The sequence below is a fragment of the Etheostoma spectabile genome, chromosome 20 (genome assembly GCF_008692095.1).
Source record: "Etheostoma spectabile isolate EspeVRDwgs_2016 chromosome 20, UIUC_Espe_1.0, whole genome shotgun sequence".
Taxonomy (NCBI): Eukaryota; Metazoa; Chordata; class Actinopteri; order Perciformes; family Percidae; genus Etheostoma; species Etheostoma spectabile.
In genome coordinates this window covers 14,330,930-14,354,032 of record NC_045752.1, presented here as the reverse complement: position 1 = coordinate 14,354,032, position 23,103 = coordinate 14,330,930, and the positions used below count along the sequence as shown (strand labels likewise).

Below are 23,103 nucleotides of genomic sequence, written 5' to 3'. Positions count from 1 at the left end.
GGAATAATGTATTTTTGAGCTGTATAATGCCAAGAGAGATATGAGAAACATGTCAGAGAATGGCAGAAAACTCTAAGCTGAACTATCTTGGCTCGTCTAACTTACAGCTGTCCACAAGTACTCGCAGTCATCAGGCTTGACATCTGCGACACGAGACCCTTCTGAGACTGTGTACACAGTATTTTCAGCCTCCTGAGTGACAGTGCAGTTAATGTCCTGTCCAATGCAAAGTTGTACAACAGCACCTGTGGACAAAAAGACAAATACATCCCATAAAGCAAGATCTGGCTGCAATGCTCTAAGCCTGTAAATAAGTCTGTTAAATAACTCAAAGTGGCCATGGTAACATGCACAGAGTGTAGACTTTTCCTGCTCCTCTGGTTTTGGGAAAGAAGATGTAAGTTACATTATTAACCCCTTTGTGGTAACCTTTGTATTTTTTTTACATGGCATTTATCAATCTGAAACATACATGGGACTATATATTACACATACAGGATGCTTCAGTAGGCTAAACAGTAATAGTCTGGGCATTATCTTTGTCCCCCCCCCCCCCCCCCCCCTCCCCAAAGCGCAGGTGTTCGGGTACTATGGTGTCACCTAAGAAAATCTAAGGCGACCAGATAGTTCAATCAGAAAGAAAGGAAAGAAGAAGAAAGGGAAATGATCGATCACCCGTGTTAACAGCACGTATAGTAGTTGTTCACACACACACACACACACACACACACACACACACACCGAATCTAACAAAAAATGTTTTTCTCATTTCGTATAATTATGAAATAACTTTATCTGACGACAGGTCTACTTAATCTGAACTTGTTCTTGCCATATTACTCACTCAGGTGAACATTGCTGATCAGGCCCACGTTATCCATCGAGGCTAAAGGGAGCAGTCGATGCTAAATGGCTCAACAATGTCTTAACAATATCGCTATATGACACACTTCCTTTTAAAACAATAAGCCATATCACTTGTTATTGTTTACAACTTTACAGCTGAGCAGTTTTCACGAGTGACGCTATGAGGGATATGCGACGCAAATTTCCACAAAATCTAGAAACATAAAGTATGTTTGCTCTTTGCTGAGCGGGTTATAGGTTTGGATTTCAATCATTCATTTAAAACAAATCGTTAGGTTTACTCACCTAAAAATAAGAAGCAACAGTCGATCTGCATTTTGCCAGCAGCCTGGCTTTTCGCCTCGCTGGCTATCCAGCCTTATGATGAATGACTGCGTCAAGTTACATTATTAGAACCGCACAAATCCGACTTTCAAAATAAAACGCTAGCAGATGGACCACAACGGTAAGTTTTTTTGTATCCTATAAATTGGGTACAGGCCTCCCTTTAGTATATAGGCATTAGATGAGCCTGGTCAGGCTAGGCTACTTCTAGAATTATGTCAGGCCTATATTTTATATTTGTCCAATAAAATGTAGGCCTATAGATTAAGAAATTAGGTTTAAGAGAGCTTCAGATTGTGTTTTGTAAGGGGTCGGAAGAAGCTGAGATGTAATGTTCACCATGCAGAGACTCTATTCCAGTTAAAGCCACTAAAGCTAACCAGTGTTTCAATTATATACAGTGCAGCTTTAGTGAGCTTTGATGCATTTATTAAGCCTGTCTATACCTGCAGTATGTCAAGCATAAACAAAAAGGCAATGTGGCATGCATCCGTGTAACTAACATCCTTCTTGATAGCATCAGTCCCACTACATTATGTATCCTACACTGCTAATATTGCGAATTCTTTGCTTTTATTTTTTGAAAATAAACAGGAAACTATCTTAAGCCTATCTTTATTCACTTGTTTTGTGGTCTGTTGGCAGGCTGCCAGTAAAAGTAAGGCTGATGCAAAAAACTACGTGATGATGAAATCACGTGACGATTGTGTTTGCCCATGGTTTTTAACCTAACGGGGGTGTAGAGAGTTATTTCGGCCTGAAAAACGTGCGCAATATTGCAATACTTGGTTAGAACATCCCACTTAACAATTTTTGGTTAAAACGTTTGCTGGAGGTTCGCGGAAGGTTCTCACCGAAGGTTCGCCCACGGTAGCGTGGGAAAGTTGTCTGAACGTTCGCCGAACGTTTCCTAAAGGTAAAATACACTGTTCCGGGAACGGTCGGCGAACAGTCAAGGGACTATAGTAGGCTAGGTTCGCAGAACGTTAGAACCGTACCAAATTATATTAATAATAATAATAATACATGATCATCCATGTCTGTTCGCCACCTTACATAAAAGAAGCAGGGCCAACAGAGACTCTAGCTGGTGTGTGTGTGTGTGAGAGAGAGAGAGAGAGAGAGAGAGAGAGAGAGCCAGAGCCAGCACCAAGGGCATGTAAATTACTGGAGCAACAGATTGGGAAACAGAGAAAGTGGCAGCAAGTGTTAGACCACTAGGTGGGTGTAGCACCACTGGAAACATCTGGAACTGCCCTACGTGCAGATGATGGTCTCTGCTGAATGGCTAAATAATATAAAATAAGGAAAATAATAATTCACCACAATTAATAAGCTTGACAGAGCCATATTACTTAAATGTTGTCGGTTAAACAAAAATGTCAGCGCCTTTGCAAAATGAAATCCACAAACACACAGTGCGTTTTTTCAAACAAGATATAGATATCTGCTCTCTTTGCTAGAACAGACCCTTCTCAGTCTGGAAGATATCAAACAACGGAATACAACTGCAATACAAAACTCGTATGCACTTGCCACGACGTGTCAGCTATACCTTGATTTAACATTATACCTGTGGTAGCAAACCTCCTAAACCTGGCCTTCCACTCAGCATCCCGACTATTATTACATCGCATATGTCCTGTGCATCGTGTAGATGCAGCAGCATCAGAGAGCCACGAGACTGGACCACCGAGAGGACCTAGGAGGAGGAGGATAACCTTAGTGATGTCACAAATGTCTGTTTTGTCACTTCTCCAGTTTCCAACCATGTTTTACCACCATTTTGTTTCTCGGTCTTCCCTTCTTGGCAGAGGCTGGACTTTAGAACGCCAAAGTGTCTTTTTGTGAAGTGAAGCCTGTGTCCTCTTGGTCCCGTCTGCCATGGGGACAGAGACTTTTAAGAGTGGTTTTCTGGCATTCCAGAGTTTCATACCTTGATCTACTGCTGGATCCTCATCTGATGACATGGATGAAGGAATAGGACTAAACACCACACGTTCTCAATTTTACTTTTATTGAAATTAATGAATTAAATTAAATTCATAAACAAATGTCAAAAAAAATTAACACTGGGACCTTCCCGGAAAAAGAAAATAGTTAACTAGCAAAGTCAATGCAACAACATAATTTCACATACAGTTGTAGAGTGCTGATAAAACACATTCACCCCCTTGGACTTCAGGTTTTATACATTTTTTTGACTATGACACGGTCAAAGGTAAGACTGTCATGTTAAAGAGACAACATAGCAACTTTTAAACTTGGTACTATTTGGAGTTTTGCAGTTTCCTTCAAGGTTGGAAAAAACCCAATGTCATTTACTGTTAAAACAATGAAAAGCGTGTATAGAGGCACTGCATATAAGCCTGAAGAATGAGTTTGATATTAATATTATTGATATTAAATTCCCTTACATTAAATGTGCTTTTAAAGGTGGATGAATGCCAAGTGCAAAAATAGATTTTGCATTACAAAAAAAATAAGATTGTCATTTTGTTCTCATCCATTTTCACACAAACACTCTTTGACCAACACATACATACATACACACTCCTTTCTTTTCTTTTTAAAGCTTTTGCTGCCCAACAAAAGGCTGAATCCTTGAAGCAAATATGGGTAGTAACTTTGTTTTACCCAATACTGAAACTGAGGCATTGGTGGCTTTCACCACGGACTTTCCCTTCTATTCCAGTTACATTTCTCCATCTCTAGTTAAATCAAATATGTGACAGCACCTTTTTTGACCTCACCTGTTCAAAGCTCAGCACATCATATTTCTCATATCTCACTTCGTACATTTACAGTATATACTGTACATCCACACACACACACACACACACACACACACACACACACACACTTTCTTTAACGCAATGTACACAAGCACATACCACAAAGACATTGCTAACAGTGTATGGGTAAACAGACACACAAAAGGAAGTAATACACTGACTGTAACAAACAAATGACTGCATGTTTTTCATAGAAAAGGGATAAATTGGTTTGTATTGCTTTGGCCTGTTCAGTGAGCAGCCTGCTCGTGCTGTCCTTCTCTGGTCAGCATCAAAGAGCCACACAACGTAACCACGGAGAGGACTTGGCAGCAGGGAGAAGGTGGGAAACCGCGCTGATGTCACAAATGTCTGTTTTGTCGCTTCAGTTTCCAACCATGTTTCACCACCATTTCTCCTCATGTTTCCCTGTTTCCCAGAGGCTTCACTTTTAAAAAGTGTCTTTTTGCGGGGTGAAGTCTGTGTCCTCTTGGTCCCATCTGCCTGGGGACAGGCACTCTTCAGTGTTGAAGTCCTGAGGGTTTACCCCAATGTCCAGGACCTGGGGGTTAGTGCGAGACTCAGCGAGTCTGGAGGAACAGAGGAAAACGGACATTAGTAACTGCTATGAAAAAACCTGAGTTATGATTAAAATAGCTGTTATTAATAATGATAATTAATTACATTTAATCAACTTGTGAACAATTGCAAGTACAGTCTGTAGTGTACATAATTTATGGCATAAATTTGACTAATATACTGAGTGGCATTCCTATTTCAAGGTTTCTGCAAGTTTTACCAAGTCAAAATTAAGACACTTTTAAGAACATTTTGAATGAAATTTAAGACATTTATCACAAAATTAACCAAGCCATAAATTCAGATTTCTTTCAAGCAGAGTATAAATAATAAAGACGTTTTATGTCTGTGGAACAATCCGAAAAAAAAAGACTTGCGCCAATAACATGAAAGCTGATTGGCTGCAATATAAGTTACACGTTGGTCTAATTTGTAGTCGTAATACAGAAAAATTATATTTGGACTAGCGAAAGAAAGAACTACAACACCACGGAACAAAAGAAAATGAGGCTTAGAGGTAGTGTTGCAGGGAGGTTATTAAGACCTTAAACAATATACTTCAGCAAATTTTTAACACCTAAAATTTTGATTTTGAAATTTCAGACTTTTTAAGACCTCGCGGAAACCCTGGTATTTGCAATGAAACAAATCATCATGACAAAATTAAAACGCAAAGCCACATTTGGCAATATAATGAATCCCTTTGTGAACTAATGGCAAACCCATCATAAACCACCCTAACATGTGTACATACACAACATGACTATTTAAACACAAACATGTCAGACCTCTATGTGAACACACGCCATTTTCATTCCGTGTCATGGCACTAACAAGAGTGCAAAGCTGATGGATGTGAGGCGGAGACATAAACACTTGTGATGGAGACGGGGACACGGTGGCACACTACATCAGGTTCTGTGGCAGTGAAACTTGTTTTATGAAACTCAGGGATGGATCAAACTGTGGAGTGACAGTGAGGAGCGACAGTGAGGAGGAGCCCCCCCCCCCTTGTTAATGGAATATGGCCTTCAAAAGAAAGTGTGAAACTACATGAGTCCCAATCAATCTGGATGAACACTGATCTCCAGACAAATGAGCAAGCTTGAATGGTGGGTTGACTAGGGGAGAATGAGGTGGAAGTCACTAGATCCCGTGAATGACATTGTTACCTGAGTAGGATTCAAAGCTATCCAGACTGCGGCTGGGGGTGCAAAGGAAACATCACAAGTCAGGCCACAATTAAACTCAGAGCTCTTCTTAACAGCATCATAATAAAGTTAAAGGGTATTTACATTTAACATTTACATGGCCACAGTATGACTCTATGTGCAAATTGGTATGGTTTACCATGAGGCCATTACGTTAGGGTTAACTATGCTTAGAAAACAGGCCAACAATGTTGCCTTAATCTCTGTCAGACAGAAAACATTCTCATCAAACTGGCATTTTCCTCACTCTGATCAACAGGCACTTCTACAACAGGGGCTGACACTCCACAGCCAGCAGATGGCGGTACAGTCTCTCAGATAGCAATAAAAATCATCACAACATGAACGTATCTGCAGCTCATAGCGAAAAAAGAAGAGAGACAAAACTGCTCGTCTAAGAGAACTTCAATGCCACTTATCAAAACAAACAGGAATTAAAGTTAAGAACAGCCACATTGAACATTGGAATTAAAACGGTGTTGCAGTAAGGGAGCAGATGTTTTTGTGACATGATCTCTTTTGTTAGGAGGGAGAAGAGGCCCTGATGCCTGTGATGTTAACATACTAGTAGTACTTTAATCAAATCTGTGAGTGTACAATCTGTCACTACTGGAGCCTCGAGAATAAAGTAGTCTCAAAGTAGATGTATAATGGTGCATGTGTATATATGGTTAAGGACCTAACTCAAGGCACAACTATCCATTAATCTGGAGCTTATTTCAGTCCTCATGAAAAACTGTATGTGCCACGTACCAAATATCAGGTACCATCCTTTAACCATCATTCTGTAATCTTTGCATTCACAGCATTCCCATGAATTGCCTCCAATTTTCTCTTCTCCGCTCTGAACCCAACATCACCCAGTACAATAATTTTCTCCTGATGGACTAAGATGTCAATGTGGCCCTCAGGGCCCCCTGGATTTCCTTCAATTACAGAAATCTACATGTGGATGCATCTGCGCTCATGCTGGGAGCCTCCTCATTAATCACAGAGTGGGAGATTAACAGCGTTAGGGTGTAATTACAGTGTGTGCAGACAAATAATCATCTGATAACAGGTCTAAAATGGCCTCTTAGCAGTTTAATTACAGAAACTGTGTAGCCCATTCTCCCTTTCACTAAATAAAGGTGAGAGAATAAGAGGCCCACTCTCCAGTTAGCAGAGGAAATGAAAGGCCGGTCAAATGGAAATAAATGCACTAATAAAAGTGGTGAATGAGTCTTTATGGCGGTCCGAGACAAATAGCTGTAAAACAGAAGACCACCACAGCTAAATTGAAACATTAATCACAGTGGACTCCATTCAAATAAGTTTGTTGTAAACAAAGTTTAAGGAAATCCAATCAGCACAGACAATACACTTTCCTGTCAACCTTGAACCTGCAAATTACCAGACGTGATCTTCTTCCTGAGTATTCTTCTGGTGCTTTTTATTCCACTCCAACAATAACACTCAAAAGAGTACTACCCTGCAGAATAGGGATTACTTTCCTGTGGGTTTGTGATAGAAATACCAAGCAATGTGTTCCTCAGCAGCACCCATTTGTAATCACTGGCTTTTCGAAACTCATATGAAATCAGTGTGTGGGCCTGAGACGATAGTAAACGGCACCTACAAAAGCAGCATGACTCAGTGGGGGTGTTGGCTGTGTCAGGGCCTGTAAACTGAGCCTGTCTCCTGCCCGTGGGAGCGCACCGGGGGTAAACCAAGCAGAGGGCGAGGCAGTGTTTATTGCAAAAGAAGCCCAAACCCGCAGGTGGCTATTTCCAGAACAGCAGTCTACGCGGCTGATTAGCAGAACCCCGGGCCTTTAGGGAAAACCCAAATCCACACTGGTTCTCACCTTGAGAAAGCCTCGTCCAGACCGTCCTCCAACTCCTGCCACATAGAATACAGACATATTGGTTAAAGATAATTTTATGTCTTGAGAGATGACAAGTAAATAGTGCTTTTTAAAGAGATGTAAACAGTCACCTCTTGACCATGTGAGACTAGAGAAAAGTCTCTAGCCTCACATGGTCTTATGATTAATTATGATTATGATTAATCTAGGCTACTTGCAGCTCACACCCTCTCCAGCTATGCTATCATTTGATAAGGCCAGTTCTGTTCAATAGGCTATTGCCTGACTCTGCATAGCAGCTGTACAACCACCGAATCCACTCTTTTATAATACAATACAGCAGGTACAGTACATACCCAAACACTTTGGCTAATTAATCAGTGCTTCCTGCATGGCATTCTTCTCTTCCCATCTTATCAAGCCTGAACTGCTGAAACTTACTAACCAGCCTGATTATTGTCTTACCCATACAGTATTGTTGTTCTCTGTTTTGTGATTATGCACCATAAAGGGATCTGATTCAGTCTGCTTTGTTCCTGAGTGGACCAGCGCCACGTTGGCTCCCTCTGCCAAATCCAGAAGCTTTGCTGTGGCTACCTCTGTAATCCAAAACAACACAAAAACATATTAAATGCATTTTAATTCACATACAACCATCCAAATGTTGCATTAGATTCAATTCCTAGCGCCTGAGACAAATGAATATAAATGACGAGTTGCTGTGATTATCACAGTATCATGCAAGATTACACAGCTACATGCATGCAGACAGTCTGATGACACGATATTGCATAAGGTCCACTCTTTATATTTTAAGGCCTCTAATGTGTCTCAACGATGCATACATCTGTTGATTGTCACTTATGATAAGTGAGCATTGAGTAACCTCCTGACTTGCGCGCCTAACCACGGTGACACCACTGATCTGTAATGGAATTGGCTTGTAATAGCCTTGCCTGATGATTAATGTACGTCAATAATGTGTGTCAACACTAATGTTAATGTTGTCCACAGTAAAGGCTCACTGGCTCTTCTAATGTTTACACAACTTAACTCTTCTTCTTCCTATGTTCCTCACAAGAGTAGGGTTGGATACAGAATTCAGTACTTTTAAGGCACCGACAGAATTGCCTCCTAAATATCGAGTATCGTAAAATGCCTTGGTCATTCAATACCATTTCAATACCTAAGGAGCAAATCTCATCAGCGTCAGTGAGCCAATAAGCTTGCAGCATGCTTCTACCAAGATCAAATAACGCTGCTGATTGGCTGTCTAAGGTTACACGTCGTAGAAGCATGCAGGAAAAACTCTACGTTAAGCACAGAGACGGGGCTCATGTAGTAGGAGCTGAAAAAATAAATTAAAAGATGTGTGCCGTAATGTTGTAATTTCTTTTTGTTAATATGGATTTTATAAAAATTGGTATTGAAAAAAGTATCGTTCAGGAACCAGTATCGAAGTCACGGTATTGGTCTCAATCATTTTTTTATATACCCAGCCCTACACAAGAGAGGCTCAATACAAGTGAGTCAGCATGCAATAACAATTCTCTTTGACTTGTCATCTCTGTCAACACTGGCTCAAAGGCATTTAGAGTATTTGGCTGTTATGAAGAAGGAAATATTTTGGGGCTGGGGCTGTCATTCACGGGACAAGAGAGCGGGATGGCAAAGCCCCTGAGTCAACAGCCTAAGAAGTTAAGCTCTGGGAGCAAACACCCAGCTAGCATACTTAACTAGAGCCTCAATTATCGATTAGTCAACTAATCAGTGACTGTTTTGATAACCAGTTAACTGTTTTGGTCACTTTTAAAGCAAAAAGGCCAACTATTTGGTGGTTTCAGCTTCTCAAATGTAAACATTTGATGCTTTTCATTGCCATTTATGAGAGTAAATGAAATGTCTTTCAAAACAAGCAATGTGAAGATGTCACTTTGGGCTCTGGGAAATTGTGAGCTTTTTTTTTTTTTTTTACAATTTTGTTTAATGTAGACTAAATAAATAAATATTCGGCAAACTAATCCACAACGAAAATAATCGTTAGTTGCAACTAGAGCTGGACGATATGAGCAAAAGCTTCTATCCCAATATACATATCTTCATAACAATATAAATCACAATATAGCATGTTTTCTGGTATTTCAATAGTAATATATAAATAAATATAGTCTATAAGAAATAACCAACCACATGGTAAAGCCTTTTTTCTATACTCTGTGTGAATAAATACTGCGTAATGCAGTTCAGCCGCCGGGTTTTTGACATTGCAGGAGAGTAAACCTTTATAAACATTTAATCCTGTGAAGAGGAGGAGACTGAAAAAGGATGATCGTATCAAGCAGGCTAAATCCTCGGACAATCAGGGTGAGACAGGAAGAAGCTGCATTTGTATTTTGTAGCCACTGTAAGAGGCTTGGTACTGGGAGAGAGCTGAGGGTATCGTGCCTCATGAATATAGCTGACTCACCTCTGACACCACTGATCCCAACAGTCTCTCTGACACAGTGGCGTGCAATTTGATCAGCCAGGGTGAAGGGTACATAAATGTAACCTTGCAATAGCTCCAAAGCTCTGCAGTGCCCAATAACTGCTTTAGGGCTGGCAATGGAAACCTCTGGCAGGAGAGAAATGCTCAGCCTGTTTCAAAAGGCACTCAGAAGCTTCTTCTGTGTATCACTCTGCTGTACATTTATGTTAATTTGCTTTACGGAAATGCAATCCGCTTGGCAGACGAATGACCCACCAAATGGTCAGTAGAATAACGTCGGTCCAAAAAGTCACGCCCAGCCTCTCCGTTGCCAGAATCTGTTTCCAAGTCCTACTTTGTTAAGTCTTCTCACTAGGGGATCATCCTTAAAACCTGTGTCTGCCATAAAATGCTTCACATTAAGGGCCACAGCCCCTTCACAGCAAATAAAGTGTCAGAACAGATTTAGAGAGATCTCTCTCGGGCTGGAGGCCACATGGCTGGACAGAAGGGAAGGCTCAGTACAAAGCTTATGTTTTCAAATGTTTTTGGAGTTGCCTGCCTTGGTCTCAAACTGAAACCTCCAGTACCAAAAGGCATGCACAAAACAGACGAACAAAGAGAAACTAGAATGGAGGAATAAGTGTACAGCCATTGTGGCACTGGCAATAGGAACGCTCCACATCTCATTGCATCTTGGTTGCTGTGGACAATACATGGAACTAATAATGCCTTAAGGTTATCTGGCTCACTGGATGTCAACAGCATGTTTAGAAGGCTTTACCCATCTCAAGTCAAGGGATCTTAGTAAATCTGATCGAACAATGGGGGTCACAGAAAATGTAGGCCTCTTTTTACACAAACAAAACTGTAGTTGGGCTTCCAGGGAGAAGCAGAATGTGGCTGTTTGTCCATAAACACTTCTGATAATGTCATGGTGATTGGTGAACCAAGATGTGGTTTCAATTGATTTACAACACAGGAAGGGAGCTTAATGTTTTGAAAGTAAACAAGCGCAATTATCATTATAATTAATTATTGTATTATAATACAAAATCATCTAAAAATGTAATTTGTTGTTTATTGTAATGATGCTAGAGAAAATAGGAGAAAAAGCCTGACTGTAAGCCAAACCTTTGACAAGTGGCTGAATACTCTTGCTACTTCCTCCCCCCTCCCCCCCATGATGATGGGTGACATGACTCACCTCCTCCCTTCAGGCTGCCCAGGCTGGCCGAGCTGTCCGACTGGGAGTTACTGGCTCCTTCTCCGTCTGAACATGACTTCACTCGTTTTTCTTTCTCTATGTGGGGAACAGAGAGAGAGAGAGAGAGAGAGAGAGAGAGAGAGAGAGAGAGAGAGAGAGAGAGGAGTAGTCAGTGAAAGACAGGCAAACTATGATTCAGGAGCTAGTTAAAACAAGGTGGGTTACTAAAGGAACCGTTTACTTTTAGAGCTGCTGAAAAGTTTTCACTAACCAAGCAAATTTTGTGCGTCGACAAATTAGCAGCAGTAAATTGGCAGATGAGGTAATTACTCCATTACTCAAGCCATCTGCCAGCTGAAACCTAGAGGGCCTGGGCTTCAAAGATTGCAACACACATACTTCATACAGCAGTAAATACGGTAACTGCAGCATTTAAACAGAGTGGGCATGGCATCTGGGTCAGATTGATAATAGGCTCTGCTTGCTCCAAACACCTGCTAAGAAGGTTTTCCACACAGTGCAGATCACAAAGTGCAACTGAAAACACACTGGAATTAGAAGAGTTAACCTAAACACACTTGAGACTAATCTATACAGCATCTCCATGAAAAACATTAAATCTTTTCTTCCACTGTCCCATGCACCTTTCAGCGACACCCCTTTTTAACTTATGTGTCCTTCTGTAAAGTCATACATTCATGGGTAATGTACTGTAACAATATGAACACACCGAATATTATGGTCTATCCTCTTCTTTCAAATATGATAACCCCACTGTTATTTAACAGCCTTACTAAAAATGATACAAGACCCTATCAAAAATATTTTACTTTTTTTAATTAAGTTGAGTCCGCTGTCATTATTATGAGGGCCATAAGCTTCATCAAAGTTTGATTTAATACTTCCGAAATTGTTGGCTCTGACAGAATCATTACTTTTGTGATGCTGCATTTTCCTCCTTATAATAAACTGCAACATTGTGAGGACATCAGTTTCTGCAGAGACAAGCATGTTGTTTTCCTGTGCATTCCCACACAAAGCCAGTCTCAAATATGATTTGTTTTTTGTCATAACAAATCTTCCAATAAGCTTATTGTGATCAAGCACTCTAAAAACATCTCGCACATTATGTATCTGTCTGAATGCCATCTCCTGGTAACTTCTAAAAGGCTCTGGGGCAGAGATAGGGGTTATTTCATGAGTTTAACTTCCTAAAAGTAGGACCCATAATGTGTTACCCTGGGAATTTTTGGCCAGTAAGGAATGATCCTCACTCCTATTCTGACACATTTGATAAATACAGGCTTAGTCTACTTACAATGCACACATAAAACACCCATCTCAACCTACTAAACTTAAATATCACCATTTTCCATTGTGTGAGGTTGACGCAGATGCTCTAAACAAATCAAAAAGCCACACAAGAAAACACCTTTTGAGCAAGTGTGACTCCCAGAGTGGCCCATATTCTGATCCGCTGTAACTCAAGCTTCAAATACTGTGGGTACAGAATTAATGTTCATTTCTGTCTAGGGAGACCTGCTTACAGCAAGGAGTTTTTTTTATTTCATCATCCTTGATCTAAAAAAAAAACAAACACCCCATTTCCCATGAGCCCAGGTAGCTTAGTGAGGACAGTGTTACAAAACCTTCCCCAGGGCATCTGTTTTCCCCCCCATTGCCTTTCCAGTGCATAGTTTTCAGCCTGCTAACATGGAAGCAACTTAAAGATATGAGAGTTCAAAGCCAGATGTAGTGTTTAGAGTGAATATTCTATGAACACAGATTCATAAACAGAGATGGGGAGCAGAAATTTACAGACAAATGTGGGTCAGGAATGTGTGGTGCGATGAAGAGAACCACTGTGGGTGGTGGTGGAGAGTTCGTAAGAAACAGGAGCAGCAAAATAGACATACATACAGTAGATACCCCCTCTTCTGGCCCTGATCCTCCAGGGTTTTATAATTTTAATGAACACAGACTCGAAAGGATTTATTTGCCTCTCACTATCTCCTATTCTTCTTCTCTGCCAAAAGAGAACACCACTACTTATTTTTGAAAAAATATTCCTTTCCAATCCATAACCCCTAACCAGCTAGGCATCAGCTATCAGTGACAGTGCACTGAACTGGGAAGAAAAAAAACAGCTTGGCTTATTAAATGGCTTATTAGAAAATGAAGACATGGAGAGGTGGAGAATGATGAAAGAAGGAAAGGGCAAGCAAGACATGAAAAAAAAAAAAAGTATGAGCTGAAAAAGTGGGGAGGCCGCAGATTTAATATTCAACTCCGTTACAAACAACCAAATGAATAGGCGTGAGCCAAGGAGCCTATGGCCTTGATGTTGGGAAAATGATCCGTCCCCAAAATGGAAATGTGTACACATTAAAACATTCCTACACACCACAGTAGAAAGGGTAGAAATGTGGAGTAGATGAAAAGAGCTGCTGGATTTTTTCTATACAGTGTTTGTCTCTATAAGGACTGAATAAATGAGCTCCCTTCGCATGAGACAGGATCAATGGCAATGACACGGAACTTGTCAGGGGGTCGAGCTCCCACTGACACACGCACGCAATCTTTTTCCTTTCTCTCTTACACGCTCCCCATCTCATCAGCCCTCTCGGCCCCGCCTTTCATGCTCTCTTGCCCTCTCTTCTTATTTCCCATCCCCCTCCTTGGCTCTCCTCTTCTTCATCATTCTCCCTCCTTATGATAAGCAGAAGCGAGTGATGGGGGGGGTTCAAGGTGCCAGGTGCAAAACAAGACAGACAGCAGCAAAAGATAATCACAAAATCCAAAGGGCGCCTGCAAGGCAACACACATGTAGAGATTAAGAAAATGGGAGGGGTTTGTAATGCAGAAACCAATATTTTGTGCCAAGAGCTGCTCATTTACACTGGAGTCATACATGCAGTAAATTACATGCATGTTCTGCTTAGCTGTACAGAACAATGTGCGTGACACCGTCCTTACACAGCACTTTGACTGCCTGCCGTGTCCACGGTGTTGCCTGAACTCGCACTGTCTGGTTATGTCAGTGTAGTCTACTATTAAGAGGTGCCTAGAAGATGAATGCTTTCCATGTCTGACATACAAAAGGAAAACAAATATATAACAGAGGAGAAAAGGAACTTTTTTTGCTGTAAAGACAAAATATATCCAGAGAAAAAATCCCAGCTGCCACACATCTGAGTCCTATTCAAGGAAACAGAAGATTTACCTCCAGTCAGCCCACCTCTGCCCCAGGCTAACCTTAATTCCTCTCCACCCCTCCCCATGTCGATACCTAGACAAGTATTTAACCATGACTGAGTTGCCTGTAATAAAGAAGCGTCTCTAAACTAAAAAAAAAAAAAGTCTCTCTGGCAAATAATTTAACCACTGGAGGGGGGAGGATCCAATTCAATCAATGATGACATTCCTTTCCTGTGAGTGAGCGAGTGAGTGAGTGAGTAATGTGTGTGTGTCCAGTGTGTGTGTGTGTGTGTCAGAAAGACAACATTGACAGGCAGGAACAGCCAGACAGTTCTCCAGTATTTTACATGACCCCTCTAGAGGGTCTGAAGGTCAAGACCAGAAAAGACACAATGTATGTTTCCGCTTTTTGCGGAAAACCTTGATAGAAGACAGGATCATTGCTTGGCCACAAAGAAGAAGATAAAGGGTGTATACAGTAAACGGAGAGAACAACAACAGTGGGGGAGGAAAGAGACTCATTCGTCACAATCCTCTGGTCGTCGGGGGCGACCATGCGTACCTTCCTTGGCAGCCTGCCAGAATTCAAACGCCACTCTGAAAGCCTGAGCCACTGTTAGGGTTACCGCCTGGGCCTGTTGGAGGGAGGCAAAGAGACCGATTGTGAGACAGAGGGATCATGTGAAAAAAATCAAAGAAAGATGAGTAGTACTTATATGAATCTTATTCACATGAGGGATACTTAAGGAAGTCCTGGATCTATGGCCGTGATAAAAAAAAAAACAGGAAGTGACCACCAACAGCAGGGCTTCCTTCTCAGACACTTGAAAAGGGGGAAAAGAAACCAGTTGGCTCCATGACGAGTTGTTTATGCGACTGGGAGGATACGTGGCCTTTCGGCCAGAACTAAATTAGTGAGGGGAAGGAAGAAGAGGGAGTGGCTCACTCGTTCCGCAAACCTCCAGGGATGGAGAGTATGCCAGAGAGGGACGGCAGCCTCCCCGCCCTTCATCTTCTCACTCCACGTCTTTCTCCTGATCATATACTTGGACATTCTGTATGTCACTTCTCCTGCCTTAAAGCTTTAGTGCGTAACTTTCTTATATTAATAAACGTCCGTTGCATTCAAGCCACTGCCAAATAAGTTGCGACAAAGCTAATTAAGACAATCAGCTCCACACAACTCTTTCTCTATTTCTCAGTTTTTTTTAATCGTCCATGTTATCTTTTGCTACTAGCAACTGCGTGGAGGAGGGGTGGGTGCGCAATCACAAAAGGCTTGTTAACATGTGGACAAGCCGACAGTAATGTGGTCATTACTTAGAATTCCCCAGAACCTATGATAATACTTGGACATTTTCCATGGTATTCAAGTATGGCAGGCAGTGCAGTTGTTTGGAGGTCTCTTTGAACCATACTTTTTCTATACATTCTGCATAAAGTGCTTTCCACACGTTGCCAGGAAGCTGAATCGAATACCTGAATACAGAATGCTGAACCATAAAAAATCTGTAGCCTACATTCGTAGCTACATCCTGCAGCCTTATTTCACTATACATGTATTTACATGAAACCAATGGCATTAAAAGGAATTGTTCAAGATTTTGGACGATTTGCTTTCTTGCTGAGAATTTGATGAAAATATCAAAACCACTTTACATCTATATGAAGCCACAGCCAGAAGCTGAATAGCTTAGTAACGTGCAAGACTGGAAACAGCCTGGCTCTTTCTAACAGGTGAAAAAAACACCTACTTAACCCTTTAAAGCTCACTAATTGACGTGTTATATCTTGTTTGTTTGTTTGTTATTGGTATCTGCTTATTAGTCAGATTTGAAGGTGTGATACCACTGAGGGGTATCAATCTTCTCTTTTCCCATAATGTTCAATTCTTCATTTATTTAGAAATGCAAAATGGAAAGAGCATTAAACATTATGTCTAATATTTGGATCCAGTTGGTTGCAAACTCTTTGTGTCCACTTACAGAAGGTGAGTCTTTCACATGAATAAGTTGTTGGACTACTTTGGGTAAACAGCCAACAGTGGCATTCAGATTTGCGAGACAGTTTACGTACCATTTTTCTCTTCGTGCAGAGGAAGGCATGACACTCCAGAGTCTCATTGTGTTGGCTCTGGACGATGTAGGCAAATACTTTGTCATGCATCTTGTCCGCTGTGCAATATGATATTCTGAAAGAAAAAAAAAACAGACAGATGGGCACACTTTAATAAAAACTCAGAGACTTTATAGAGTCATCACACATCAAGTGGGTCCATTGTGCAACTTCATCTGCACTAAGCCCTTAAGCTAGTCCAGCAATCTGATTCAAACTGTTCAATCTAACAATTCTCTGAACTGTTATAGAAAAAAAAAATCCTTGCCATTCTTGAAGCCAGCTGCACTTGCAATCTCACCACTCTGCACATGATCAAATACACACCCCATCTGGGTGCAGGTACAGAGATGAACAATGCCATGTATTTGAACTTAACACATGTGCAGTGGACATCTATGCTATTTCGCCAAACGGATGCCGTTCCTTTTTCACTTCTTAAAAGTTACAGTTATCACACTCCCACTGTGTCCACTTGCTTAACAACCACGACCCACTGTTTTAAATTAAAGCTTTTAGATTGGTCTGGCCCCAGTAAGGTAGATGAAAAGACATACGGAGGTGATTGTTCCTGTTGTGCTCTGGTATACGAGGTCATTTACTGCACTAAGATTTATCTTTGTCACATGTGAGAGAAATATCAGTCTCAGGTGCAGAATAGGGATTTAAATTAAGCTGTAATGCTCCACAAATAGCTTTTCTCCACTATTTGATAATGATCATGTTATAACCCTAATACCAAAGTGACGGGTACACTGGCCAGTTGGGAGGGAAACCCAAAATGATGGAGGTAGGCTATAATGAATGTCTGCCTGTCATGTCATCTGTCCTTCCTTTCCCCTTTCGGGCATCAGCAATGTGCACAAACTTCACTCAGTTAACTAATGAATGTCTAAGGAATATACAGATGTGGATATAATTAAAAAAAAAAAAAAAAAAAAAAAAAAAAAAAAAAAAGGGAAGAACATTTTGGAAAGGTTTAAAAATCCCAGCTGCAGTCTGCACAACAGTTACAATTACAGATTGGGAGAGAGGGTGTCTGGCAAATTGTGTATTTAGGCAAATCCATTACTTTTATTGGTTGTCCATCTTATTAGCAGATGTTCGGGGAGGGGAGCTCTAATACATCCAGCTGCTTTATGTCTTCACACCATCCTGAGGTCAAAGCTGGACTCACTTCACGCAGTTAGCCTTTAATTGCTGTCATATTTACCTCATATTCTTCAAACTACAGAATCCATTAACAGTGCAGCATTTTACTGGAGCACATTGCAAATATGGGGGGGTGGGGGTGTTGTACGCATTTGGGTATGTTTGGCATTGATACGCAGACAAGCTGCTGTAAAATTCTCTGAAATTTGTGATGAAGAAGTAATTCAGGGAGCTGAAACAATTAGTTCAGAGGTTTTCAAACTGGGATGCTTGAACCCAAGTAGGAGGCACAGGAGAGTTTAGGATGGGAGCACAGAGGGAGAGACACAAAGACACTGCCCGAGGTGAAAGAAAAAATAGGAAACAATAGGAAGTTTGGTCCTCATATGGCCCATTTACCAACACGGTCTGCAGCAGCAAGGGCCGTGACACATAGCTCATGGAGGCAATTAAGGTACTTAAGCTACTGCTTCCCAGTCAAATCTGGACACGTATTTCAAGATTCAGTGCAACTTACACTTCATGAGGATATTATCTCCAATATGTGGTGATATCTCCAATATGTAGTGATATATACAATATTTAAAATAGATACAAATAAACATCAATTAACCCTAAAAAAAATAACTCCAGAACTTGCCTGAGAATCAACACATTTAAGGCCATGACACACCAAGCAGACGGCCGAGAACTAGTGGTGTCGAAGGCCAACTGTGGCGTCGCCTTTGTCTTTGCCAACGTTTTTAGTATCAAAGTCATTCAGGGATGGCTGTCTATGTATCCATGGGCACATTGCAAACAGCAACTCATGATAACTAACATTTTAAAAGACAAACAAGGAATCTTAACAAGAATCATTAGATTCATTTTTAGCTGCAACCCTACCGGCGGTCAGTGACTCAAAATTGATGTTGACCATGTCTGTTCAGTTTTATCTCCGAGTGACTGAAGGCGCTTAAAGCTTACAGCAACATACACACCTTATTAATTTAAATTTATAGATTTTTGTGTGCAATGTTCCTCAGGTTAATAATAATTTAAAAAACAGCCCATGTAGAGTCCAGATTCAAATATAGATAAGTTCTGTATGCCTGAGATATGAAATCCATCCTGATTACTCTAAGCTGCACAGCCACAAAGCAGTTTTGTAATAAAAAGATATGCAAAATTAATCTGGTGGGAGGAATGAAACAAATGTTCTCTAAAATAGAACAACATCCCAAAGGTGACACAGGAAAGCCAGTAACATGGTCAGTACTTGCCAAAATGTTAGAAAGTCCCACTCACAACTCTTCTTAATAAGTAGTCTCATAAACGTGGAATTTTAGAAAAATGATTCAAGCTTGGCTCATAAGCTCAAGGCCAATGGAGGTTAGGCAGCTTTAAGCATGTGCAGGCTGTGGCAGGCAAGAAAAATCTGTAGGCATTTATGAGAGAGAGAGGGAGACGAGCGAGAGAGAGAGAGGAGAGAGAGAGAGCAGAGAGAGGTGTGTGACATACAGCTGTTGTAATGCTCCAAGAGAGTCAAGAGAGTTGAGACATACTCTGGGACTGAGTACTTTACACCACCCACACACACCAACCACACACACCACACCCCACACACCACACACACACACACACCACAACACACACACACCCACACACACACACACACACACACAAACACACACCAACACACACAACAGCGAGAGAAGAGAGAGAGAGAGAGAGTGATGGATGAGAACAAAAAAATATCTTTCTGTTTTATTGTAGATGATAAGGACAAGCTCAGGAAAGGAAGCATTTCATAACTGGGGCCATCTGACTGAGTCAGGGACACCAAGTGTGTAATAATCAAAAGAGTCAATTAGAAGGACTGACCTGTATATGGAGATGTTTTCTATCAGCTGGTTGGAGGCACTGTCGTAAAGGATGATTCCTCGTGGGGAGACTGTTAATGTGACTTTCTGGAGTTTTTTTCCACTGGCTTTGGCCTGGAAGGAAGGAAGGGGAGAAGGAGAAAAAAATACAGTGTGTGAGTAAGACAGAGAGAAAAATCAACCTAGCCGAGTGCTAACCTTTATGTAAATGCTAATTTTTGATCAGACCAGACAATCATGTTTTCATGGCATCCAGACGGTAGGACAAAAGATGCCAGGCAATCAAAAGATCTGTTAAATCACTAGAGACCTTCAAATCAAAAATTGTAGAGCTGCTGGTCTGCTTAACAGCAGACAAATATGTATATGCAATAAGCCAAATGACAAAAACATTGTCCAGACAAACACACAAACAACTTTGAATAAAGATTCTTAAAAAAATTAAGTTTGTGTACGAGTGAGAAAAAGGCATTCAATCCAAAATAAATCAAATATTTTCCTATGGCCTGACAAAATATTACTTTACACCAACTGTTACACAATATCTGACAAGTAAAAAAAAAAAAAAAAATCCCATTAGGCAGCCTAACATCCTTTTCAGATGCACAAGGGCAGCCAACAGATTAGGCCCATCAGAGCCTCTGCCTTCTTCTCCATCAACATGTCATGAGTCCCACCATTCTGCCGCCGCTGACTTCATTATCCACCGAGCTGCCAGGTCCAATAACAGTAAGTCTTTTCTACCATGATAAAGCTGGCTGAGCCATATACCGAGCAACAGAGTCCAAACTAAATGCATCCTACTCTAAATGTCAGCCTGGGTCTCGTGGGGGAAGGGGAAGGGGAATGGGGGGGAGGCTGGGCAGCCAACCAGTCACTTTTCGCCGAGGTGCCATTCAGGTCATAAACAGGAGAAAACTATGGGATGACTGTGATTTTCGAGTGGTGGAGGTGGTGATGTGGGTAAGATATGTGTGCTTGAGAGAAACTCATTTTCTCGGAATAGTCTGCTGAATAGGAGTGCACTGACCAGAGATATTCGGGTGCCCTATCTTTAAGCTATACCAATATTGTGTGTGTGCGTGTTGCCTGCTGCAAGGGTGTAGGTGTGTGTTGTCTCTCACCGTGGCCACTATCCTCTTGACAGCAGCCGCAGACAGCTCCTCTCCTTTGGGCTGCTCAACCATTGTGACCCCCAGGTACTTGAGCTGGAACACCATGCCCTCCAGAAGGGTCTCCCTTGTGTCTGTCCAGTTCTCTGGAAGCTCTGCGGATGACACACATGCATCAGTGACACTGGTGCTCTTTCACAACCCTGCTGTTTGTACTGTAAGGCAGGCTGAGAGATACTCTGTCAGACGTGTCAGTACAGCACTAGGGTTGGGTACCGAACTTGGTACTTTTAAGGGTACCAACCAAATTACCTCGATAATACTGAGTACCAACTCACATTAAATCAATCAGTGCCAAGTTTCAGTGCGTGAGAGCGCATCTATGTGAGTAACTTTGGGAGGGCCGTGTACAATGTTAGCACACATTAGCTCCTGAAATGACATGCAGTATCTGCTAAATTTATATAAAACCAAGAAAAATGTTGATATTATTTATTAATAGTAATAATAATAATAATAATAATAATAATAATAATAATAATAGCAACAATATTAATATTATATTAATATTAAATATAGCAGAAAAGACATGACAATTCTAATTTTGGGTCATGAAAAAGTGAGCAAGGGTATGTGTTATTTCCACATGCCATCTATGTTTGCATTTGGAAACTTAGTCGCAACTAACATCTACATCCATTTTATTTAATAAAATCGGACAGCGAATTAAATTTGTTTTATTCATTAGGGCAGACGTCTTTGAGGACTCTGGAAATTCTGGCGCTAAGAACACAACCCTTTCTGCAGCTGTGTGTAAAAATGTGTTGCGCTATAGTCACTGCTGGTACCTTAGTACAGAATTGGGAAGTGAACGTTTTTCACAGCCGTTTTACAGCTTTAAAGAAGTGACTAGGTGGTTGGGTGAAGAGATCCAGGTCCACTCAAAATCTAGAAAAGAAATCTGTCATCTTTGGTGGGATTTGGAATAAACACAGATTTGATCTAGGTGATAAAACTGGTCCCTTAGACTATTTGCCAGAACTAATTTACAAACCTGCCAACTACTGCCGTGAAGTCATTAAAAGATCTCCTCAAGCCTACATAAAACTCTGAGGCTGTGGTTTTTATTTTTGAAATCATTGATGCTTGAGCCGCTCAAGGCAATGTACTTCTCTTCATATTATATAAATATGAAGATATTTATATCTTCATATTTATATATTATTTAAATATGACGATATCCAGGGGAGCCTGGTCCCTTCTAAATAACACCAAATCATTAGGACCAATGTTGGAATTATGCTGACAGTCCACACTAGATCTTCAACATTCAGCTGCTTTTAAATTGACCAACCATGAGTTGTTGTTTTTTTAATTAGGAACCAGCTGCATTAACAGCCAAAGTGGAGGTTCACACAAGTAGACAACAAACAAATTGCTTCTTCAGTATTCAGCCATTTGCTCCAACAATAAACATGCTGACTTCAACTTGAAGTTTATAAAAAGTTTATGGACTTGCCATTATGATGTGTGACAATGAGTGGAGGAAGAGAGACCAATTTGTCTCATCCTTGTCTAAAAAGGTCCCTAAAACATAATCAACATTATGCCCATCTCTCCTGGGTGGTCTTTTTGTCACCCAGTATCTTCAGGGAGATCCAAATAGAATCCTGTGGTCTCAACCACTGTGTTTTTGTCCAAGGACATCTGCAGCCAGCTATAAATGGTAAAACGGGTCCTGCTCATGTGCTGTATAATTCTGTCATGGGTTGGGCTAACTCGAAAAATGCTTTTTAGGGAGATTAAGTTCAATGAATGAATAGTTTTGGCCTTCTGTCAGACGTAAACATTCAATCGGTAGACAGAAAATGACAGGTATTTTGCATTTGTATTCATTAATACTTCGTAAACGCCATCACTTGGCCTAAGAACCCATATTGTTCAGGGAACCGCTTAGAAATTGTGGCAGAGCCTAACCTATAATATTCCTTTCTTCACTAGCCAAACCAAGCCAACTGTGAGTTGTGAGACGGAGAAGGGTTTATAATTGTCTATATGCAGCTAGAACCAAACCCATATTTAAGTAATGGGTGGGTCTGAAGTGAACACCCACTCTAAGGTCAAGGTCTTTGAGTTCCTAAGTGTGGGGAACACATAAGGCTGTCGTCCTCTGATGATCCCATAGTGACATTAGTGCCTAGATAAGTAGCACCCTTACTATAATGTGACCTGTCACAAGGAATCATTAGCTTCTACTCAAGACCTAAATCAAGTTACCAAGTGGTCCAAGTGGACTATCAGTGTTCATTACGAGCAGTAGCCACAGTAGCCACTTAGAACGTTTGCAGGCTGTTACACAAATATGATGATAGGGATAGCAGGCTCAACC

General features: G+C 40.9%; 1 protein-coding gene across 4 annotated transcripts in view; it reads right to left on the bottom strand.

Annotated features, from left to right (window-relative positions):
- Positions 1-3,757: 3,757 nt before the first annotated feature.
- The window catches only part of ldlrap1b (low density lipoprotein receptor adaptor protein 1b), a 33,926-nt gene continuing 14,580 nt past the window's right edge, over positions 3,758-23,103 (bottom strand). Inside the window, exons 2-10 of one of the 4 annotated variants that reach the window (XM_032500619.1) lie at positions 20,727-20,869; positions 19,604-19,716; positions 16,550-16,664; positions 15,036-15,108; positions 11,276-11,371; positions 8,106-8,200; positions 7,602-7,636; positions 5,717-5,748; positions 3,758-4,555 (exon numbers count right to left, since the gene is read on the bottom strand). In XM_032500619.1, the coding sequence (XP_032356510.1) occupies positions 4,509-4,555; positions 5,717-5,748; positions 7,602-7,636; positions 8,106-8,200; positions 11,276-11,371; positions 15,036-15,108; positions 16,550-16,664; positions 19,604-19,716; positions 20,727-20,869 (749 nt within the window). In that variant the 3' untranslated portion in view covers positions 3,758-4,508. Of the gene's footprint in view, positions 4,556-5,716; positions 5,749-7,601; positions 7,637-8,066; positions 8,201-11,275; positions 11,372-15,035; positions 15,109-16,549; positions 16,665-19,603; positions 19,717-20,726; positions 20,870-23,103 lie in introns of all 4 variants that reach the window. The other 3 variants (XM_032500618.1, XM_032500617.1, XM_032500616.1) reach the window with 3 other exon arrangements.